Here is a 21,709-nt window from a genome sequence, read left to right as displayed (position 1 = left end):
GGTGTGCCCAGTCCCAGTCCACACTTGTGCCAAGGGAGACTACAATCCTATCCTGATCAGAACGAAGCCCCCATTCCAGCCCCCGCGCTCTTCGGCGGGAACCTCAACTCAGCTTGGGTGTCCCCTTGGCTCCCTAACCGGGACTGTTCCCAGCCATAGGTCGCGCGCATGCTAGTGGTTGCTCTGACTCAGCCTGCAATAGTCTCTCGCTTGTCCAGGACCCTGTCTTTGGACTCAGCGCCAAGGACCCAGGAAGAGCACGCCCGGATCCGGAAGTCCGGGGGCGTGGCCCACCGTGGGGGCGTGGTCGGTGGGGGCGGAGCCCGGCGGCGGAAGATGGCTGCGGCCGAGGTGGCGGACACTCAGCTGATGCTTGGAGTGGGGCTGATCGGTGAGGACGCAGGCGCCCTGCCCCGCAGGCCTGCGACTCTCCTGGGCCCTCGGCGGCCCTGGAGGCCCAGGAAGGCGCGGCCCCTTCCAAGTGTGGCCTCGCACGGTCCCCGGGGACCCGGGGCCCAGCTGACCGCAGGGCCGGGCGGGGCAGGGGCCTCGGGGTGTGGGTCCACGGGACTGCGGGGGCCGCGCTGGGTGTGCGCTGGGTAGCGTAGGGTGGGGGCCAGGGTCCTTCGCCCTGCAGCCCACACAGCTCGCTCCCGCACTCCCGAAGTATGCGAGGTTGTGGGGGTCCAGGCCGGGAGTGGGGTTTCACTGGGGTCTCCGGACAGTCTGGTGGGAGCCGGCAGCTGCGTTTCAGGGGTGCGCTGTTCTTGTAGGTCCCCCGTCGCATCCTCCCCAGGTTTTTACACGCCTGTCAACCCCAGGAGCCATTCTCAGGCTTAGCTAAACTGCAGAGCTGCGCTCATTATTTTTCCGTGTCTCACAGGAGGGCGGTACCTAAAACTTTTTAATATTTATTTTTATTGGAAAGGCAGAATTTTTTTGAAGGTTTATTTATTTTTATTGGAAAGGCAGATATACAGAGACAGAGAGGAAGATCTTCCGTCCGGTGGTTCACTCCCCACGCAACCACAATGTCTGGGGGTGAGTTGATCCAAAGCCAGGAGCCAGGAGCTTCTTCCGGGTCTCCCACATGGGTGCAGGGTCCCAAGGCTTTGGGCCCTCCTCCACTGCTTTTCCAGGCGCAAGCAGGGAGCTGGATGGGAAGTGGAGCCGCCAGGATTAGAACCGGAGCCCATATGGGATCCCGGTGCTTACAGGCATAGGATTAGCCAGTTAAGCCATTGCACCCATCCCATTTCTAAATGTGGTGTTAAAACTGCCTCAAAGCAGAATCAAAAGCTCCTACTGTCTTAGTTCTGCCTTGAAGGTGCTGAATACAGCTCAGTTAAACTGTGGCTTTATCTGAGAACAAGGAAGAAAAAAAATGGTCTGTGACCAGATGTTCAATTCAGCAGCTTTTACATTTTTTTTCATATAACTTATTATTATTTTATTCACTTATTATTATTTTATTTATATATTTTAAATACATGTAGAAGTGTTTGTTTAGGATGAGATAGAGAGGAACTCCACTCAACCCCTAGGGTTCAATGTTTTCACTCAGGATTTGTTGTAAGAGTTTTTCACTCAAGTGACCTAAAACTCAAGGAGTGGAGGGTGGGAGCTGGACGCGGTAGGGGTAAGGTGGCATTTGCCGGCTGCGGGCTCTGCTTTGGCAAGGGGGTGCTTCAATGGATTGCACCGGTGTGTGGTGCTTCGAGGCCATGCTGCCTGGCGAGCGTTCCACAGTGAGCATGTCTCCACCTCAGAGAAGGACACGAACGGAGAGACTCTGTGGGTGTGGTGCTACCCTCGCACCACGGCCGCCCTGCGGAGTCTGCTGCTGAGGAAGTGCTGCCTCACCCAGGATGCCGCGCCGCTGCGTCCCTTCGTCTTCGGCCAGTACCGCAGAACGTGGTTTTACATCACCACAGTTGAAGTTCCTGATGCCTCGGTGTTGAAAAAGGTATGACTGCGAGGCTGGGCAAGGAAGCCCAGGTGAGGGGAGAGCGTGCAGGTGGCTTCCTGTCACGCCCAGTGCTTCGGGGATGCTCTCAATTTCACTGAGAGCGTACTCTTCAGCGCTCATTTCTTCTAGAAATATTCTCCACGGTCTCCATTACATGACGCCTGTCTCAGCCTGTCACCCTCTCAGCATGTTTCAGAATTTTCAAAACAAAATAGCAAGGTAAAATTCTTACAAGGAAACAAAATTGAGGAGCCAGGCGTTAGCCACCCCTGGGGATGCCATTTCAGAGTGCCAGTTGGAGTCCTGGCTCTGCCGCTTTGCATCCTGCCACTGTGGGTCTGTATGAGGCCGCGCTGGCAGCTCCAGTGCTTCGCCTGCTGCGGCATTGTGGGAAACCCAGACTGCGTTCCGCTCAGCTCGCATCAGGCTAGTCCAACCCTGGCTGTTGTGGGCACTTGGGAATGAGCCAATAGAAAGAATATATTTCTTGAATTTTATTTTTTATGATGTTTACACAGTTGATTAGAGTGGGAAGAGTTGAGGACTAGGGAAAGCGAGTGGAACGACTGTTTGTACAACTTCCTTATAGGATGAATATCTCTGTCACTTTGCCTTTCAAATAAGTAAATAAAAAAATTGGAAAGAATAATTAAGAAAATTCATGTATGAAGCAGGGTGTTTGGTATATTCACATACCCAATATCAGTGTGCTGTGTGGAAAATTATATATGGTTGGGCTCTGTGCTACAGCCCAGTGGCTGGGGTACTCGCCTTGCATGAGCCTGGATCCCATATGGGCACTGGTTTGTGTCCTGGCTGCCCCGCTTCTATCCAGCTCCCAACTTGTGGCCTGGAAAAGCAGTCGAAGACACCTGGGACCCTGCACCCGTGTGAGGGACCAGGAAGAAGCTTAGCTCCAGGCAGCTTTGGCTACTTGGGCAGTGAACCAGAGGATGGAGGATCTTTCTCTCTGTTTCTCCTTCTCTTTTATAGATATGACTTTCCCATTAAAATAAATAAATAAGTCTTTTAAAAAACATCATGCTTTGAATGGCGAGATTGGCAGCAATTCAGAACTGTTGAAATATCAAAACCACTTGATCAGTGCCCTCAGAGTATGCCTCATGTTGGAGACCTGGGATGGGTGGGAGGCTGGGTGGGGCTTCTCCCTTTATCTCCCCACTTCCCCCAGATACAGGAAAAAGAGAGAGAATGTGGAAACAGTGGTCTTACCTGCTTTCCTGTAGCCCTTGACCCTTTGTGCCCTAATCAACTATGTAAAGATCATCAAAATAAAATAATAATAAAAGAAAATAAAGTATATATGGTTGTTGTGGACTTTCCTAAGTCAGGCAGGTTTTTCAAACAGGAGCATAGTGAATGAAGGTGCTGTGCTATGCTGGAATACCAATTTAAACATGCAGAGTTGTGTTTAAGGAAGGCAGCAGTGCAGGACTGTGCTGGCTCGAAGACAGAACAAGACAGAACGGAGCCTCAGGAGGAAATGTGAATCTGGAAGAAGGTCTCCCTCTGCTGTGGCTCCTCAGCTCTCCACCCGAGGGCGTCCTGCGGGAAGCCTGGCTGCTGCCCACTGCCATCCTCCCAGGCTCCGCCTTCCAGCAGCGCCAGGGCCATGTCTGTGTCTCCCAGTGTTTTCAAGAGTATATTTCTGGATTGTGTCTTGTTGATGGGAGTGTTATGTGTGTGATCAAAATCCTGGGGCGTTTACTTGGGTCACACTCACTGTGACAGGAGCCTAGTTAGAGTCTCATTCATAAATACCAGGTGCTAGCATTTCTAAAAAAATGCATTTATTTTTATTGGGAAGTCAGATTTACAGAGAGGAGGAGAGACAGAAAGATCTTCCATCTGCTTGTTCACTCCCCGAGTGACTGCAGTGGCCACAGCTGAGCCAATCCAATTCCAGGAGCCAGGAGCTTCTTCTGGATCTCCCATGTGGGTGCAGGGTCCAGAGCTTTGGGCTGTCCTCGACTGCTTTCCCAGGCCACAAGCAGGGAGCTGGGTGGGAAATGCAGCAGGCGGGATATGAACTGGCACCCATAAGGGATCCGGACGCTTGAAGATGAAGGATTAGTTTGTTGAGCCATGGCAGTGACCCACATGTTTTGAAAATGTCTTAAGAATGTTGCTTTCTTAAGGAGAAAATTGAATATATGTAAGTAAATACATGTGTGGACACTTATGCAAACATAAAGTATAAAGAAGTAAGTGGGGACTCTGCCATTTTTGGTCTTCTTGGTACTGATATATCTTGTTCAAAGGTTTGCTAGAATGTAGTAATATGAATTCATTCTACAACAGTATGTTTAAAACATGTACTTTTTTTGTTTCTTTTGGGACAGGTGACTCATTTTTCTATTGTTCTGACCGCCAAAGATTTTAACCCAGAGAAATATGCCGCCTTCGCTAGGATATTGTGTAGGTCTGTATGAAAACTATTAAATGCTTATTTGCCAGAGTAAAGATCTCGCTCAGCACTGCACATAACCAGTTTGCACACTGAGGAAGCATGTTCAGCCCCTTCTGCCCAGCCTAATGGCTAATGGCCCTTCGGGGACGGTTACGCAAAGGGGAACTTGTCTGGGACCTTGCTGACACTGCTCTTACGTGGGAAAACCACATCTTGGTGAAGAGAAAAAGGTTTGCAGAGCTCCTGTAGTGCCTGCTTATGTGGGGACACTTGACACTTTTGGTCTGTTACTTTTCCTCTCTGCCCAACTAGAACTTTGCTTGGCAAGGTGGATAAATCTCTTCTCAGGTGGTCCATACATGTCGTGGTCAGCATGTTACAGTCTTCCTGGAGAAAGTGGAGATTCTTGATAATGCGAAACACGGAAACATTTCCTAGCTGGAATGCCCCTCATGAGGGTATTAGTCAGTCGAGTTAACTGATTAGTTGTGGTTGAAGTAGATTCCTCTGGTTTCATCCCAGCTGTAGAAAACACATATCTAAAATCAGCAGTTTGCTCTCCTGCCTTGGCATTAATGAAATTATGCCTTTGGTTTAAGGCATTGGGTCTTTCTGAAAGCTTTTGCAAAGTTTAATTTTGGGGGAATTTTGTGTTTGTTGCCTGTGTTACAGGATAGAATTAAAATTCTAGATGTCGTGTGTGGCCTTGAGCTCTGAGGCGCTTGCCCAATAAGTAACTGTTTATGCTTTTCCCTGTAAGAAAAGTAAATGGCTGACCATTTGCCATTTTTGCGCTTCTACATGCATAGACACATGCACTACACACACGATCCAAAAGAAAAGACCCTTGTCAGAATATGTGCTTGTTACTTAAGGGCTGCGGTTAACATTGCACTGGGACTGAATGAGGCTTTACTGTTTTTGCAGCCAGCTATGGTAACAAAAACTTACTGTGTAAGATAAAGTCCACATAAACTATGTGGCTCACGCTGGAATGTAAGCAGTTGTCAGCTAATGTGGCCCTGGCACAAAGGGAAATGATCATTGCTTGTGGAGACACTGTCTAGAGACCATGAGTTCAAAACACTGCAGGGTGTTTTTAAAGCACTGGACCACGCTGCAGTTGACTGAGTCAGAGTGAGGCTACTGACGGCTCATGGGGGGAATGTTCTAGGTGCAGAAGGCAGAGTGGCCTCCAGCCCCATCGCCTGCCCAGGAGGAAGCCTGGAGGATTCCTGGAGGCAGCTGCAGGGCCGTGGTGTCACTGCACACTGGCTTCTCACACAGTGCTGCAGGAGGAGGAGGGGCTGGGGGCTCCTGTCAGCCGCCAGCCCTGCCCCATGCCCCTCGGGCACCTGAGGGTCATCCCGTGTGCCTGCACGCCATGTGCCCCTGCATACATCCTGCACAGGTGTCTGCGTGCCCACGCATGGCCTCGTAGACAGACAGTTGCATGGTGGTGAGGTCATTGTGGATGGAGTTGCCGTTCTCTGTTCCTGGTGAGAGAAGCAAGCCAGTGTGCCCAGTGGCAGGGGAAGCCACACAGAGATTGCCCCTGCCCCCTCAGGCCCTGCAGGTCGCCTTCATGCAGCTCCCGGGACCCCCACCAGAGGCTGTTTCCTCCATGTTTAAGTATGTGAGTTCTTAGGTTTGCATGTATTTGCCTTACAAGAGAACTTACAGTATTCCTTATTCTTTACCTTCTTTCTCAATGTGTAAATTCAAAAGAAAGACTCTGATAATTGCCAGAATTTCCAGGTTGTTAAAATATTCGATCTTAAACTTAACATGGAGTAATCTGATATTCAGATTATCTGTCTCAAAGGATCAGTTCTATTTCCTCCCCACTTTTCTTTCATACGAGCTGGTGAAAGGCCCGAATGGACCCAATCCTGTTTCTCAGGCACAGTTTATTTTTAGTCGCTCATCGGAAGAGAAGTCAAGGGGAAGAGACTGGCTCCACACGTGAGCTCTGAATGCAGACAGTTTCCTGTCAGCATTTTCTGGAAGTTTTGACTTGATTATGAATGTCTCTAGTAACACATTTATCCCTGGAAACTTTAGAGTTTTTATTTCTTAATTATCTAAATATAGCTACCCCTGGGAACTCTGATGATAAGTATGGGTTCTACAGCTAATGACTGCTTTCTGTGTGAACAATGCATAAAACTGCTGTCTTGTCAAAGGAAACCCCAGCCATAAAACAGAGCTGGGTGACTCAGAGCGCCAGTTGGGAGGATCAGGTGTGAGAAGAGATGAGTAAGCGATGTTCCCTAGAGCACTAGTTCTTCCTGCTGCCTCGGTGGGGTGCAGCAGGCCTCCCAGTGTGGGCAGAGAGCCGATTTGATGGGAAGAATGGTTGGAGAGCTGTCACGTGGGGTTTATTCAACATATTCTCTAGCCACACTCAGGCAGGAACGTGGGCACACTCACGTGTCACGAACAGGTGCAGGAGCCTGCAAGGGCAGTAGTAATGGCTTTGCAGATGACCTGTGCCTACCTGGGTGCCTCTCCAAGTGACTGAGGTCAACGAGGGGCATGGTTGCTTTTTGTCCTTTCCTGCAGGATGTACCTGAAGCATGGGAGCCCAGTGAAGATGATGGAGAGCTACATTGCCGTTCTCACAAAGGGAGTATGCCAGAGTGAGGAGAACGGCTCTTTCCTCAGCAAGGACTTTGATGCCCGGAAGGCGTACCTTGCAGGCTCCGTTAAAGGTAACGAGAAAGGAGGGAAGTGGGAAATTCGCATAGCAACACTGGAATCCCTGAGCCCAGAATAATCTCTCCTTGAACTCGGGTGCACTCTCTTTCCAGCTGCCGTTCTGTCACCCTTGCTTTCCACACAGGACATTACTTTAGCTTCTGTTTTTCCTCACTCAAAATTCTATCAGAGAAAAACATTTTTATATTATTCTATTATTACAGAAATGTTCTTTTTTTTTTAATGTGTTTATTTATTGTAAAGACGAAGAGCGATAGAAGGGGAGATCTCCCGTCTACTGATTGATTCTCCAGTCCACACAAGCGCTGGTCCAATCTTAAATCAGTAGCCAGCAGACACAAAAAGATTGTCCATCTGCTGCTTCACTCCCCAGGTGGCTGCAGCAGCTGGAGCTGAGTCGATCCAAAGCCAGGAATAGCTTCTGAGTCTCTCACATGGGTGCAGGGTCCCAAGGCATTGGATCATCCTCTGCTGCTTTTACAGGCCACAAGCAGGGAACCTGATGGGAAGTGGAGCAGCTGGGACACGAACCCATGCCTGTCTGGGATGCCAGTGCCACAGATGGAAGCTTAACTTGATATGCCATAAGATCAGCCCCATCACCTGCTGCCCCTTAGCATCTGCCCTGACACAAAGCTGGCTCTAAGATCTAGGCACCCAAGTGACCTCTTAACCGCTATACCAATGCCTGTCTGTGGGATGTTTGATCAACCAGCTAGTTTGACAGCTCAAGGCCTCCACTGTTTGCCCATGGTTTTCTCTCTTTAAGCCTTAGCCGTGCTGTCTTCTACCTGCAGACATCAAGCCTTGGCCCAGAATTCTTAATTCAGCTCCCAGTCAGAAAATGCAAAGTGGCAGAGCCAGCCCAGAGCTAAGGTATACAGTTCAAGACGGTTCAAGACTCTAGAGCAGGAGAGGGAAGCGCTGAAGGTGACTCCTTCTCCTAACTTCTTCCCAGTCACCTGGCTTTGCTCTGGATCCTGCTACCTGTTGTGGTTTTTAAACATCCCTGTGAAGGTGTTAGGTCAAAATGATTTAAGTAGTGGTGCAAGCAAAGGGGTTAGTAGTTAGTCTTTTTCTTTAAAGATTTATTTATTTTTATTGGAAAGGCAGATATACAGAGAGGAGGAGAGACAGTGAGAAAGATCTTTCGTCCCATGATTCACTCCCCAAATGACTGCAACGGCCGATGCTATGCCGAGCCAAAGCCAGGATCCAGGAATTTCTTCCACGCCTCCCACACGGGTGCAGGGTCCCAAGGCTTTGGGCCATCCTCTGCTGCTTTCCCAGGCCACAAGCAGGGAGCTGGATGGGAAGTGGAGCAGCTGGGACATGAACAAGTGTCCATCTCGGATCCTGTATAATTTATGAGGTTGAATGATTGTTTGCTTCAGTGTCATCCTGTTCTGTTTCCAATCCATCTTCCTAACACACCTGGGAGAACTGTAGATGCTAACCCGAGCACTTGGCGCTGCCAGCCTGGTGCACTGGGTGGGCTTCCAAGTTCCTGGCTTTGACCTGGACGTGCCCTAGCCGTTACAGCCGTTTGTGGAGTAATCCAACGTGGGAAAAATTCTCTCTCTCTGCCTTTCAAAAATGTCCATACATACATAAATCTTTTCTTTTAAGGAATAATATTTGCTCCTTTTTTAAATTTAAGATTTATTTATTTTTATTGCAAAGTTAGATATACAGAGAGGAGGGGAGACAGAGAGGAAGATCCTTCATCCGATGATTCACTTCCCAAGTGACTGCAATGGCTGGAGCTGAGCCAATCCAAAGCCAGGAGCTTGGAGCTCTTCCGGGTCTCCCACTCAGGTACAAGGTCCCATTCCTTTGGGCCATCCTTGACTGCTTTCCCAGGCCAAGTAGGGAACTGGATGGGAAGCGGGACTGATGGGATTAGAACCGGAACCCTGGCATGTTCAAGGTGAGAACTTTAGCTGCTAGATCACCACGCTGGGTCTAATATTTGCTTTTTTTAGGGGAAAGGAGATAATGTGACCTACCATTTAAGACACTAGTGGGAAACCCACATCCCACAGTACTTAGCTAGGGCTCCTGGTACTAACTTCTTGATAACGCCAGCCCTGGGAAGCAGTGATGGGTGCCTAAGTAATTGGGTTCCTGCCCCCCCAGTGGGAGAGCTGGATTAAGTATCTGACTTCTGGTTTCAGCCTGGCTAGTCCCCATCACTGAGCTCAGTTCAGAAGGGCACTAGTAGATGTTAGCTCATATGTGGTCTGTTCCTGAAATAATACAAATACATTTGAAAAGTCATTTTTCATTTATGTGATAAATTCCTTTTGATAAAAAGTTCTGTGTCTTGGGCTGATGTATCAGTCAGTTCCATTTGGCAGGCCCACACCTACCAGTGTGCCTGGGTGAGTTCTGGCTCCACTTATAGTTACAGCTCTGTGAGACACAGCAGCTCACGGCCAAGACTTGGGTCCCTGCCAGCCACACAGGGAGGCTTGGGTAGAGCTGCAGGCTCCAGGCCTTGGCCTGGCCCAGCCTCTGCTGTTGCAGTCATTTGGGGAGTGAACCAGTGTGTGGGAGACATGTCTATTTCTTTCAAATAAATACAAATTAACTGTATTCATTTTTAAATGCTTATGTTCTTACATACTATCTAATGTGTTCATTTCTTTTTTAAAGACATTGTCTCTCAGTTTGGAATGGAAACAATCATCTTACACACTGCACTGATGCTGAAGAAGAGAATTGCTGCTTATCACCCCAAAATAGAAGCTGTCCAGGAATTTACCAGGTACTGGCTCTAAATATTCAGAAGTCGGAGCTTCCTTGGTGGCTTGTTGCATGTTTGATATAAATACAATTTGTTAGTGTCGGGGGAAATACCATTTTGGTCTGATGTTTCAGTTAAGATCTAGTAGTTCAAGGTCAACTGAATTTGGACAGATTAATTTAGGACTAGGACTGTTTGAGTGCAGGGAGTTAACAGACTGGGTGCCAGACACTTAAATATGTTAGGTCTGTAAGCCGTATTATCTCTGAGCCAGGCTCTCAACTGTCCGGGTAACACTAAAGCACCCATGTTAAATGAATGGGCATGGCTTGTTCAGAAAACTTTATTTAGAAAGATAGGCAGCTGGCCCACAGGCCATGGCTTGCTGTCCTTATTTGAGGTAAATCGTTCCTTCTGTTCTCTTTGACCAAAGACTTTTTTATTTTTGATACATATAAAAGTTTTTTTTTAATTATACATTCCTGTAAATATATATATGAGCTTACCAAGTTTTAACTTGCTTTTAAATCTTTTTTTTTTTTTTAACGCAATGGTGGTTGGCATTTGTGCTGTATTTACCATGTGCTGGGAGTTATATAAGACATCTTAAATTATTAAATTTAGTCGTGACAAGAACCCTATCAGGAAGTGTGTAATACTCTATTTTATGAATGAGAAAATGGGTTAGAGAGCCAGAACTTTCCCTCTCCGCTCTCTGGCTCCAAGCCCTTGCAGTCTTCTGCCCGGTCAGCTTGTTCCCACAGGTTGATGCTTCCTGCACACGTGGGGAAGGAACCCAGTCCCTGTAAGGCACACCTTGGAGGAAAGAACAATTAAAAAACGCATAGCAGGGCCTGGCGTGATGGTGTAGTGGTTAAGGTCCTCGCCTTGCACGTGCCAGGACCCCATATGGGCATTGGTCCTAATCCCAGTAGCCCTGCTTCCCATCCAGCTCCCTCCCTGTGGCTTGGGAAAGCAGTCGAGGACAGCCCAGAGCTTTGGGACCCTACACCCGCTTGGGAGACCCAGAAGAAGCTCCTGGCTCCTGGCTTCGGATTGACTCAGATTCAACCGTTGCGGCTGCTTGGGGAGTGAACTACCGGATGGAGGATCTTCCTCTCTGCCTCTCCTCCTCTCTGTATATCCTCTTTTTCAGTTAAAAAAAAAAACTAGGTTAAAAAAAAACTTCATAGAAAGAATTAAAAAAACACACAGACACACAGCAACACCGGAATTCCTAAACCAAGAACGATCTCTGGGATGGGGAGCAAAAAGCCCCAGATATATTTGGCACGTTTAAAAAACTGAAGGTTTTTTAGGAAATCCAACATGGCTTGCAAACTTGACTGGAATTTTAGATGTAGCTGGGAGACTTCCCGAAAGGTTCCCCCTCCCCCAAGAGTTTCTTGCTGCAAGAGGGTCATGCTGTGCTTTCCCCCCAGACTCCCTCGCCATGGCAGCCCGCAGGCTGTGTTGTCGGGAGGAAAACTTTGTGTCACTGCCTGCCACTGTGGAGGTCTTTGGAAAATTGACGAGCTGTTCGTAGCTCATCTGACCAGAACACATTTTTTTTTTTTTAAAGAAATTCATTTTACTTTTGATGGTGCTTACATAGTTGAGAAGGACGCATGCCCACATGGACCAGTCAGGGTGGGAAGGGTCGAGGAATGGGGGAAAGTGGATGAGACAATTGCTTCCTTTTTTTCCTTCCTGTATCTGGGTGCTGTGGGGAGCCAGACAGAACTTAAGACATGGCGTTGCTTTAATCTCAAGCTGGGAGGTGCTTGCCGGTGAAGTTGGGGTGTGGCTTCCCCCTGCCTGATGAGGCCTGCACAGCCCGGGCAGGAGGAGGCAGAGCAGCCAAGGGCTAGGCCAGCAGCCATTTGGGTTCTTGCCTTGATTTCCCCAGGACTCTGCCTGCCCTAGTGTGGCACCGACAGGACTGGTCCATCCTGCATCCCTACGTGCACCTCGATGCCGACGAGCTGGAAGCCTTGCAGACATGCCCAGGTAGACCAGAGGACCCGGGGAGGGAGTCATCGGGATCGGGGGAGGGGGTTGTTGTTTCGTTGTTTTTATACATATTGATTATTAACCTTTTTTTGGCAAATGCAGTTCACTTTTTATCTCTTTTTTAAGATAGATTTATTTTCGTTGGAAAGTCAGATTTACAGAGAGAAGGAGAGACAGAGAAAAAGATCTTCATCTGCTGGTTCATTCCCCACATGGCCGCAATGGCCAGAGCTGAGCCAGTCTGAAGCTGGAAGCTTCTTCTGGGTCTCCCACACAGGTGCAGGGTCCCAAGGCTTTATGCCATTCTCGACTGATTTCCCAGGCCTCATGCAGGGAGCTGGAAAGGGAGCTGGAGCAGCTGGGATATAAGCTGGTGCCCATATGGGATCAGGGCATGCAAGGCGAGGACTTTAGTCACTAGGCTACTGTGCTGGACCCCATTTTTTATTTCTTAAAAAAAAAAAAAAAAACTCCTGGGTCTGGCATAGTGCTATAGAGGCTAAGCCTCCGACTGGAATGCCAGCATGCCATATGGGCGCTGCCGTGAGTCCCAGCTCTTCCACTTCCAATCCAGTTCCCTGCTGATGTGCTGGGAAGACTGTGGGAAGACGGAGCAGGATGGCCCAAGTACTCAGGCCACTGCAGTCGTGTGGGAGAAGCTGGAGCTGGATTGGAAGTGGAGTATCCAGGACTGGAAGTGGCACCCCTGTGGGACACTGCTGCTCTGGGCAGCAGCTTCCCGTGCTGCACCGCAGCGCCAGCCCGGTGCTCGAGCCAGTCTGTGTGCAGCAACTCTGTGCCACTCAGATCTGAACGGAGGAAGCACGTTGACCAAAGTGGATCCTGCCACCCCCTGCTGAAAGGAAATGTTTGTCTTCAGCCCTGCTCCTCGATGTTGCAGTGTAATTTCTTTCTTTCTTTTTTTTTTTACGATTTATTTTTTAAAGATTTTTAAAATTTATTTATTTTGTTTTTGTTTTTGTTTTTTAAGTTTTATATCATCCAAGTCTTATAAAATTTATTTATTTTTTGTTGGAAAGTCAGATATACAGAGAGGAGGAGAGACAGAGAGGAAGATCTTCCATCCCGATGGTTAACTTCCCAAGCGGCTGTAATGGCTGGAGCTGAGCCAATTCAAAGCCAGGAGCCTCTTCCAGTTCTCCCACACGGGTGCAGGGTCCCAAAGCTTTGGGCTGTTCTTGACTGCTTTCCCAGGTCACAGGCAGGGAGCTGGATGGGAAGCAGGGCTACTGGGATTAGACCTGGCACCTATATGGGATCTGGGTGCGTTCATGGCCCTACATGAATGCTACGCTATCATGCCAGACCCTTATTTTTTTAAATGTATTTTTATTTTGAATTTTGAATTATGTGGTACAGTTTCATATAAACTGGGATTCTACCCCAAACTCCCATCCCTGACAGATTTTCCCCATTGTACTACAATGGTGTAGTCTTTCACAAAGAATCATAATTCTGTCAGTCTCTTATTTAAGTGTACCCTGACATTGCTGGTACAGACAATGTCAGCCAGTCCAGCATCCCGTTGTCTACACATGTCCAACAGTTTCATTGGGAATCCAGCTTTCGTCTGGAAGCAGGGATGCCTGTTGCATTATACTCCCACATCTGGATATGGTAGACCCCAGTACTCCATCACTATACATTTCCATAATTGAGAAGCCATGAAACAAGGTCAACAACTGGTATGAGTTAGAACAGCCACAACAACAGCAGCATCAACAACAAATTACAGCACCATGAAAAAAACGCCTCGCTGAGTGACCAACACATGAGTGACAGAAAGCAAACACAAAGGTGTCTTGGGAAAATGATGCCACTGAGTAACATGAGCCAGTGATGAATTCGACAAGAGAAAAGGGATTATTTGGAATAAACCAAACTGAAATAAAAAACATCAAAACACATGGATACAATCAAAAAATAAGCAAACAAACAAACAAAAAACAGTATGGATTGGATTATTGAAGTTACACTTTCCATGCTGGTTTTCTTAGATAAGAGAAAACAAATGGTATTTGTTCTTTAGTGACTGACTCATTTCACTGAGCAAAATGGTCTCTAGTTGGGACCACCTAGTTGTAAATAGTATGATTTCATTCTTGTTAATAGCTGAATAATATTCCATGGAGGAGAGGTACCACAGTTTCTTTAACCACCCTTCTTTGACCGCACATCTGGATTGTTTCCATGTCTTTGCTACTGTAGATTGTGTTGCTGCAAATATGGGATTACAGATCCCCTTCTCATATGCAGATTTCACTTGTATTGGGTGTATTCGTAGGAGCGGGGTAGCTGGGTCCTATGGCAGGTTTCTATGCAATTCTCCAAGCACCCTCCCTACTGATTGCAGTGTAACTTTGGAGCAGTCGATTGTAGGAATTTGTTCACGCAGTGTAATGCTAAGAAATGCTGAGGAGACTTAGTGTCTTGTGAATAAAGAAAATGGAGAACCACCTGCAGCTGATGACCTTGCGCACTTCCCCCTCTTGGGGCCCGGTCCTTCTGGCTGGGCGGCCTTGGTGCCCTCTGCACTGCAGGTTACGTCGCTGGCTTTGTGGACCTGGAGGTGAGCAACAGGCCGGAGCTCTATGACGTGTTCGTGAATCTGGCGGACAGCGAGATCACCGTGGCTCCACTGGCGAAAGGTCGGTTCTCCTCTGCTCCCCACCCGAGGTGTAAGCGGCTGTGGCTTTCAGGCTGATTGTTTAAGGCCAGTATTGGGGAACCTGCCAGAGCTATTTTTTTTCCAATTAAAAAATTTATTTTATTTTTGATGATGTTTGCATAATTGAGGATGCATGCCCGTGTGGCCCACTGAGTAGGGCAGAAAGAGACCAGGACGGAGAGAGAGTAGATGAGACAGTTGCTTCCAGTTTTTTTTCCTTCCTGTACTGGCGGGGAGGAAGGGAGAAGGGGAGAGGGCCGCAGTGAGCAGTTTAACCGCATCAGAACCGGCGGCTTCCTGTGCTCGTCTGGGAGGGCTTTAGTACCTCGAATGCTCAGCTGGCTGCCGGACTGTCAGTGCTGCTGTCGCAGCGATGCCTCCAGGAAGATAAATTCTTCTGCTGCTTTTTTTCTTTTTTAAGATTTATTTATTTTTATTGGGAAGGCAGATATCCAGAGAGGAGGAGAGACAGAGAGAAACATCTTCCGTCCTCTGGTTCACTCCACAAGTGGCTGCAACGGGCGGTGCTGCACCGATCCAGAGCCAGGAACCAGGAACCCCTTCTGGGTCTCCCACATGGGTGCAGGGTCTCAAGGCTTTGGGCCGTCCTCGACTGCTTTCCCAGGCCACAAGCAGGGAATGAGATGGGAAGTGGAGCTGCAGGGATTAGAACTGGCATCCATATGGGATCCCAGTGCATTCAAGGCGAGGATTTTAGCCACTAGGCCATGCTGCCAGGCCCCAGGAAGTTCAGTTCTTAACTGTGAAGACCTGAGCACGTCAGGCTCTTGGCTTAAAGAAAGCCATTTGCTCATCAGAACTTTTCCCTCGATTTTGTTTGGGAAGGAAAATAAAAAATTCTTATTGGGTGGAGGGGAGATTGCTTTGGTATTGATGTTTTCTTGGTGATGGTGTGTGCCCTGCTGCTCGTGGCCGTGTTTGTGGCCAGTAGTGAATGGGAAGGTGGGAGTGGTGGGTGATGTTCTGAAAAGTCCCTTCAGTTTGCAGGTAGAGGGGATGATTGTTTTTTATTTTTATTTATTACATAAACATCTCACTGTTCATGTGACATCTTCCTGCTCTCTCTAGAGGCCATGACGATGGGCAAGCTGCACAAAGAAATTGGGCAGCTGATCGTTCAATCTGCAGATGACCCAGAGAAGTCGGACAGCCAAGTTATACAGGTTTGTCTCTAGTCTTCCCACCTGGCAGCGATAAGTGAATCCCGCACTGGTGGGACAGGGGTTGGGGGACGGTCAATATGTGACAGCGCTGGTCACAGCTTCTGTGCCCACGTGCAGTGAAGGGACAGAGGGCTCCACCTGCCGTGCCCATGCACAGTGAAGGGGCAGAGGGCTCCATCTGCCATGCCCATGTGCAGTGAAGGGGCAGAGGACTTACACCTGCTGTGCCCATGCGCAGTGAAGGGGCAGAGGACTTACACCTGCTGTGCCCATGTGCAGTGAAGGGACAGAGGGCTCCACCTGCTGTGCCCATGTGCAGTGAAGGGACAGAGGGCTCTACCTGCTGTGCCCATGCGCAGTGAAGGGGCAGAGGGCTTACACCTGCTGTGCCCATGTGCAGTGAAGGGACAGAGGGCTTACACCTGCCGTGCCCATGCGCAGAGTGAAGGGACAGAGGACTTACACCTGCTGTGCCCATGCGCAGAGTGAAGGGACAGAGGGCTTACACCTGCTGTGCCCATGCACAGAGTGAAGGGGCAGAGGGCTTACACCTGCTGTGCCCATGCGCAGAGTGAAGGGACAGAGGGCTTACACCTGCTGTGCCCATGCGCAGAGTGAAGGGACAGAGGGCTTACACCTGCCGTGCCCATGTGCAGTGAAAGGGCAGAGGGCTTACACCTGCTGTGCCCATGTGCAGTGAAGGGACAGAGGGCTTACACCTGCCGTGCCCATGCGCAGTGAAGGGACAGAGGGCTCTACCTGCTGTGCCCATGTGCGGAGTGAAGGGGCAGAGGGCTTACACCTGCTGTGCCCATGCGCAGAGTGAAGGGACAGAGGGCTTACACCTGCTGTGCCCATGCGCAGAGTGAAGGGACAGAGGGCTTACACCTGCCGTGCCCATGTGCAGTGAAAGGGCAGAGGGCTTACACCTGCTGTGCCCATGTGCAGTGAAGGGACAGAGGGCTTACACCTGCCGTGCCCATGCGCAGTGAAGGGACAGAGGGCTCCACCTGCTGTGCCCATGTGCGGAGTGAAGGGGCAGAGGGCTTACACCTGCTGTGCCCATGCGCAGAGTGAAGGGGCAGAGGGCTCCACCTGCTGTGCCCATGCACAGAGTGAATGGTCAGGGGAACAGCCACTGGGGGCTGTGAGGGAATTGCACTGTGGCCTTGGTGTGATGAATGATCGAGTGTGGTTTACTATGGGGTCTTAGTAACATGTAATCACAGGTCTAGGGTCCCTGCCTAGTGCCAGCCAGAGCTTTCCCTCTCCTTTGAGAATGTTCAGGGAGCAGCAAACCGTGGAGCCAGGGTTGCTGCTGAACGTGGGAACAGATTGTCAGCCTGTATCCCATTAGACCGACTGCCCTCACACCCCATAGCCAGGCTGGCCAGAGTGTCATGTTCTCCAGCTGGCACCCTCTCTCTGTTCCTGCAGAGCCACCTGGCCTCTGCCTGAGTGCAGCTTAGCAGGACTCAACCCTCTGTCTGCTGCCTCTGTTTGGCCTGGTCCCCGCTCCTCTGGACACACCCTGAGCCCCTCCTGGGCCTTGCTCATCTGGAAGCCGGCCTTCCGCTCCATGGCGGGGATTGTTTGCCCAGTCTGCACCTGTGCCAGGCGGGTGCTGCTTATCTGGCCTGACCTGGCTCATTTCTTCACTTCTCCACTGAGCACTGGGCACGTGGGTCCAGAGGTGAGCATGGTCTCTTGGCCTGCAGAACCTGCACGTTAGTGGAGTGGCTGAGCGACAGTATACCTGGAAGTCATGGCAGAGCCAGGGCAGGCATGTGGGCAGGAGGCTCTGCAGGGCTTGCCTGGGACTTCCCAGCTGTGCTTTCTGTTCGGTGCCATGACCTGCCCAGCCACGGCCAGGGAGGGTGGACGGGTTCTGTCCCAAGGACCTGGCTTTTGAGGCTCTGTGGAGAACCTTTTTCCATTCCCTCCCAATGGGGGTTATTGTTGCCACCCTTCCTCCCATCCCAGGGGAAAGAAACTCCAGATGAAATATGGGATCCTAAGGTTTTTCTTTTTCTCCTCTCTTTTTTTGTTAAGATTATTCATTTATTTGAAGGCAGAGTTAAAAAGAGAAGCAACAAATGGGGAGATCTTGCATCTGCTAGTTCACTCCCCAAATGGTCACAGCAGTCATGGGCTGTGCCAGGCCGAAGCAGGAGCCTAGAGCTGCTGCTGCTGCTGCTGCTTTTTTAAGATTTATTTATTTTTATTGTAAAGTCAGATATACAGAGAAGAGGAGAGACAGAGAGGAAGATCTTCTGTCCGCTGATTCAATCCCTAAGTGGCCGCAACAGCCAGAGCTGAGTCAATCCGAAGCCAGGAGCCCGGAGCTTCTTCTGGATCTCCCATGCAGGTGCAGGGTCCCAAGGCTTTGGGTTGTCCTCAACTGTTTTCCCAGGCCACAAGCAGGGAACTGGATGGGAAGTAGAGCTGCCGGGATTAGAACCGGCGCCCATATGGAATCTCAGTGCATGCAAGGTGAGAACTTTAGCCACTAGGTTACTGCGCAGGGCCCTAGCCTGGACCTTCTTCTGGGTCTCCCATGCAGGTGCAGGGAGCTCAGCACGTGGAAGTACAGCAGCTGGGATGTAAACTAGCACTGCAGGGTGCGGCTTACCCTGCTGTGCCGTAGTGCTGGCCGGCCCCTCTAAGCTTTGAACACTTGTGTTGTTCATGGAGTGCGACTGGTGCACAGGTGACTCAGTGCAGTGCCGGGTCCTGGGCGAAGGGGAGTGACAGCGCTCAGAGGGCACAGGGGTTCAGAATGTCTGAAAGAACTAGTGCCATCAGTGAGCCAGGACAGACAGTCTGCGGTGCCCCCAGAAGGAACACACGCCCTAGGGGAGGGAGATATGTGTGGAAAAAACGGACAGCTTCTCAAAGAGCTAAAGATCGAATTTCCATATGGCCTAGCAGTTCTACCCAGGGTAGTACCGGTCCCAGTGGCTAAAGTCCTCACCTTGCAAGCACCAGAATTCCACATGGGTGCTGGTCCATGTCCTGGCTGCTCTACTTCCCTTCCAGCTCCCTGCCTATGGCCTAGGAAAGCAACAACAGATGGCTCATAGCCTTGGGACCCTGCACCCACATGGGAGACCCGGAAGAAGCTCCTGGCTTCAGATCAGTTCAGCTGTTGCAGCCACTTGGGGAGTGAATTAGCAGATGGAAAATCTTTCTCTGTCTCTTCTTCTTTCTGTAAGTCTGCCTTGTCAATAAAAACAAATGTTAAAAAAGGAAGAGTGGAAAGCAGGGACTCAAGCAGATCCTGGCGTGCAAATATGCAGAGGGACGTCATTCTTAATAGCCGAGAAGTTGGAGGAGCCTGGGTGCCCCCGGCAGATGAGTGGGAGCCACAGTGTCGTGGGTCTGCCCCGTTAGTCACTCAGCTGCAGATGAGCCCTCAGCATTTGTACTTGAAAACATCTAAAGTGTTAAAAAAAAAGTCTGTGACATTGAATTTTAGGTTTATGATTTTATAAAACTAATCTGATAAAAATGTAAACTAGCAGAAAAAATTCTAGAGAATGCTCCTCCAATTTTTTTGTTTGTTTTTGTTTTGCAAGATCGATTTGTCCTGAAAGGCAGAGTTAGAGAGAGGGAGAGCTGGGCGTTCTGTTCATCAGCTGGTTCACTTCCCAAGTGACCAAAACAGCCGGTACTGGCTGGTCCGAAGCCAGGAGCCAAGGGCTTCGGAGGGAGCCTGCTCCCGTGTGGGAGCCAGGAGCCAAGGGCTTGGCCCATCTCCTGCTGCTTTCCCAGGACCATTAGCAGGAAGCTGGATGGGAACTGAAGCAGCAGGGCCACAACCAGCACACCTAGGAGATGCTGGTGTCGCCGATGGCAGCTCTACCTGCCGCATCACGGGCCAACCCCAGCTGTTCTGATTTCTGGATACGAATGTATTACATATTTGCTTGTTCTGTTAAAGGACATTGCCCTGAAGACAAAGGAAATCTTCACCCACATGGCACCGTTCTCAGAAGTGTCGGACGATGGAGGGAAGGTGGTCCTCAATGTGGAGGCCTTGCGGCAGAAGCGGTTCCCACCAGCCACGGAGAACTTCCTGTACCACCTGGCGGCGGCCGAGCAGATGCTGCAAACCTGATGGCAGGTGCCCTGCCGGTGGCTGAACTGGAGCCCTGTCACTCTGACTTCCCATGAACCATGTAAAATATCAAAATTAGCAGAGAAAAGGTTATATTTCTAATGATTTACCTGAAGGCTTGAGATTTGACCCAAACACTGAAACCCATGAACACACCTGTGATTGCCTCCCAGCGGATCAGCTTCCTGCCCGTGGTCAGAGGTGGACAAAGTGACGTCACAGAGTGGCCCAGTGTCCTGGAGCCCAAACACAAGCCGTGGCTGCTGGGGCAGCCTTCGCCGCCCCTTCCCGTGGGTCTCCGGGCATAGGGCCCCGTCGCAGCTGCCTGCCACTTGGCCCTGCGTCCTCCTGGACAGACTGTTTCCCAGCAGGGCTGCCAGGTTGTCTGCAGAACTATCGAGAACATGTCTGGAGGTCCTGGCAGTCTCACTTTCTTGGCCTTTGAACATTTTGTCTTATAAGGATGTTGCGCAGGTTTTATACCTGAGTAGGCAGCTTTGATAATCCATATTTCTCTGGCCGCAGCAGCCTTGGTGACGACCTTGGGGTGTCACCCCCCGTTTAGCACTGCTGCTGGCAGTCCCTTTGGAAGACGCCAGTCCTTGTGTGACAGGAAAACCGGAAGCCCGTGGCGGGGCTGTCTGCTGCGAGCAGTGACTCCGGGTGAGGAAGTGCATCTTCACTTCCTGCGGGGGCCAAAACCAGACAGTGTCTTCCAGCCATGTCAGCAGAATCTGCCCACGCGTCCCGGCTACCTGTTCTTATCCAAGGGGGTACCCCTTTTTCATACTTGGAGACCTTGAAAATGCCGAGTAAGCGTGGAGGTCTGTTACCTGCTCGTTATTCTAGTCCATGTGTTTCTGTTCTTGTGGAAAGATGATTTTTCACTCAGTACTGCTGTCTGCCAAGTCTTACCTGGAAACACATATGTTTGCTTGAACTTTTGCTTTTTCTTGGTTTAAAAAAATTAGTCTTTTCTCCCTCCTTTGGGTGGGGAGAGGGGAGGCTCCAAAATGAGAGTTTACTAAGGCACCCAGCTGGGATTGACACCTGCACTTTATGAACATGAATACTAACATTTCTCACCCTTTTTTGGCATTATTCACTAACAAAATTGTTAAAATTAAAAATTTATGCTGTACAAATAAAATGAAAATATTTTGATCACAAAGTTTTAGTCAAGAACTGTACCCTCTTCCCCCCTAAATCTCCCGGTGTGTCAGAAGGGAACCCCTTCCCTCCACCTGCCACCCCTTGCGTGGGCCCTCTCCCCTTCAGCCACCCAGCCTCTGTCTGCAACCTCTGACTCTCTGGTTCTCTGCATTTTTCTTAGTGTGAGCCGGCGGCTGGACCAAGCCACATGGCAGCCCATGCACACCCATTCTATCTACAGATTGTGGGGACCCGGTCTGGAAAAAGCCGGGTCCAGGGCCAACTGAAAGTCACGGTGCTTGCTTTGGCTACTGGGAGTATGACATTCTGGAAGCAGCGCCCACACAGGAGGGGTGGGTGCTGTCTGTACCGTGTGTGCCATCCGGGGCTCTCATGGGCAAGGCAGGAGCTGCTCTGGAGGCTTGAGTGGCCTGTAGGGGAACAGGACTCACTAGTGGCTTTTGCAATAGCGTGGTCAGGGCTAGACCAGACATAGGAAGCAGGGTACTATGAGAGCACAAAGCAGGAACACCTAATTCAGTACCACGCCTCTGAGGCAGCAATTGGTGTCCACAAAAGACCTGAAGGTAAGCAGAAGGAACAGCCTGCATGAAGGCCTGGAAGAATCACAGCGCCTGCGAGGAGCGGAACGTGGATCCAGCGCTGGGAGAGCCAGTGTCA

The 21,709-nt window shown here is 49.9% G+C and overlaps 1 protein-coding gene across 2 annotated transcripts; it reads left to right on the top strand.

Annotated features, from left to right (window-relative positions):
• The first annotated feature begins 333 nt into the window (after positions 1–333).
• On the top strand, positions 334–21,041 carry DENND10 (DENN domain containing 10). 2 transcript variants are annotated; one of them, XM_040992026.1, is made up of 9 exons: positions 334–391; positions 1,770–1,966; positions 4,333–4,412; positions 6,966–7,114; positions 9,780–9,891; positions 11,780–11,880; positions 14,445–14,552; positions 15,662–15,756; positions 19,700–21,041. In XM_040992026.1, exons 1-9 carry the CDS (start codon positions 337–339, stop codon positions 19,874–19,876), a joined length of 1,074 nt encoding a protein of 357 aa, XP_040847960.1. In that variant the 5' UTR covers positions 334–336; the 3' UTR covers positions 19,877–21,041. The 2 variants fall into 2 exon arrangements, with proteins under 2 accessions (XP_040847960.1, XP_040847961.1); XM_040992027.1 differs by lacking the exons at positions 334–391; positions 4,333–4,412 and having other exon boundaries at positions 1,881–1,966.
• The last annotated feature ends 668 nt before the right edge of the window (positions 21,042–21,709 follow it).

This window comes from Ochotona curzoniae, unplaced genomic scaffold (assembly GCF_017591425.1).
Source record: "Ochotona curzoniae isolate NIBS_2020 unplaced genomic scaffold, NIBS_Ocur_1.0 contig_66, whole genome shotgun sequence".
In the NCBI taxonomy this organism is placed as follows: Eukaryota; Metazoa; Chordata; class Mammalia; order Lagomorpha; family Ochotonidae; genus Ochotona; species Ochotona curzoniae.
This window is presented reverse-complemented; position numbering and strand designations above follow the sequence as displayed.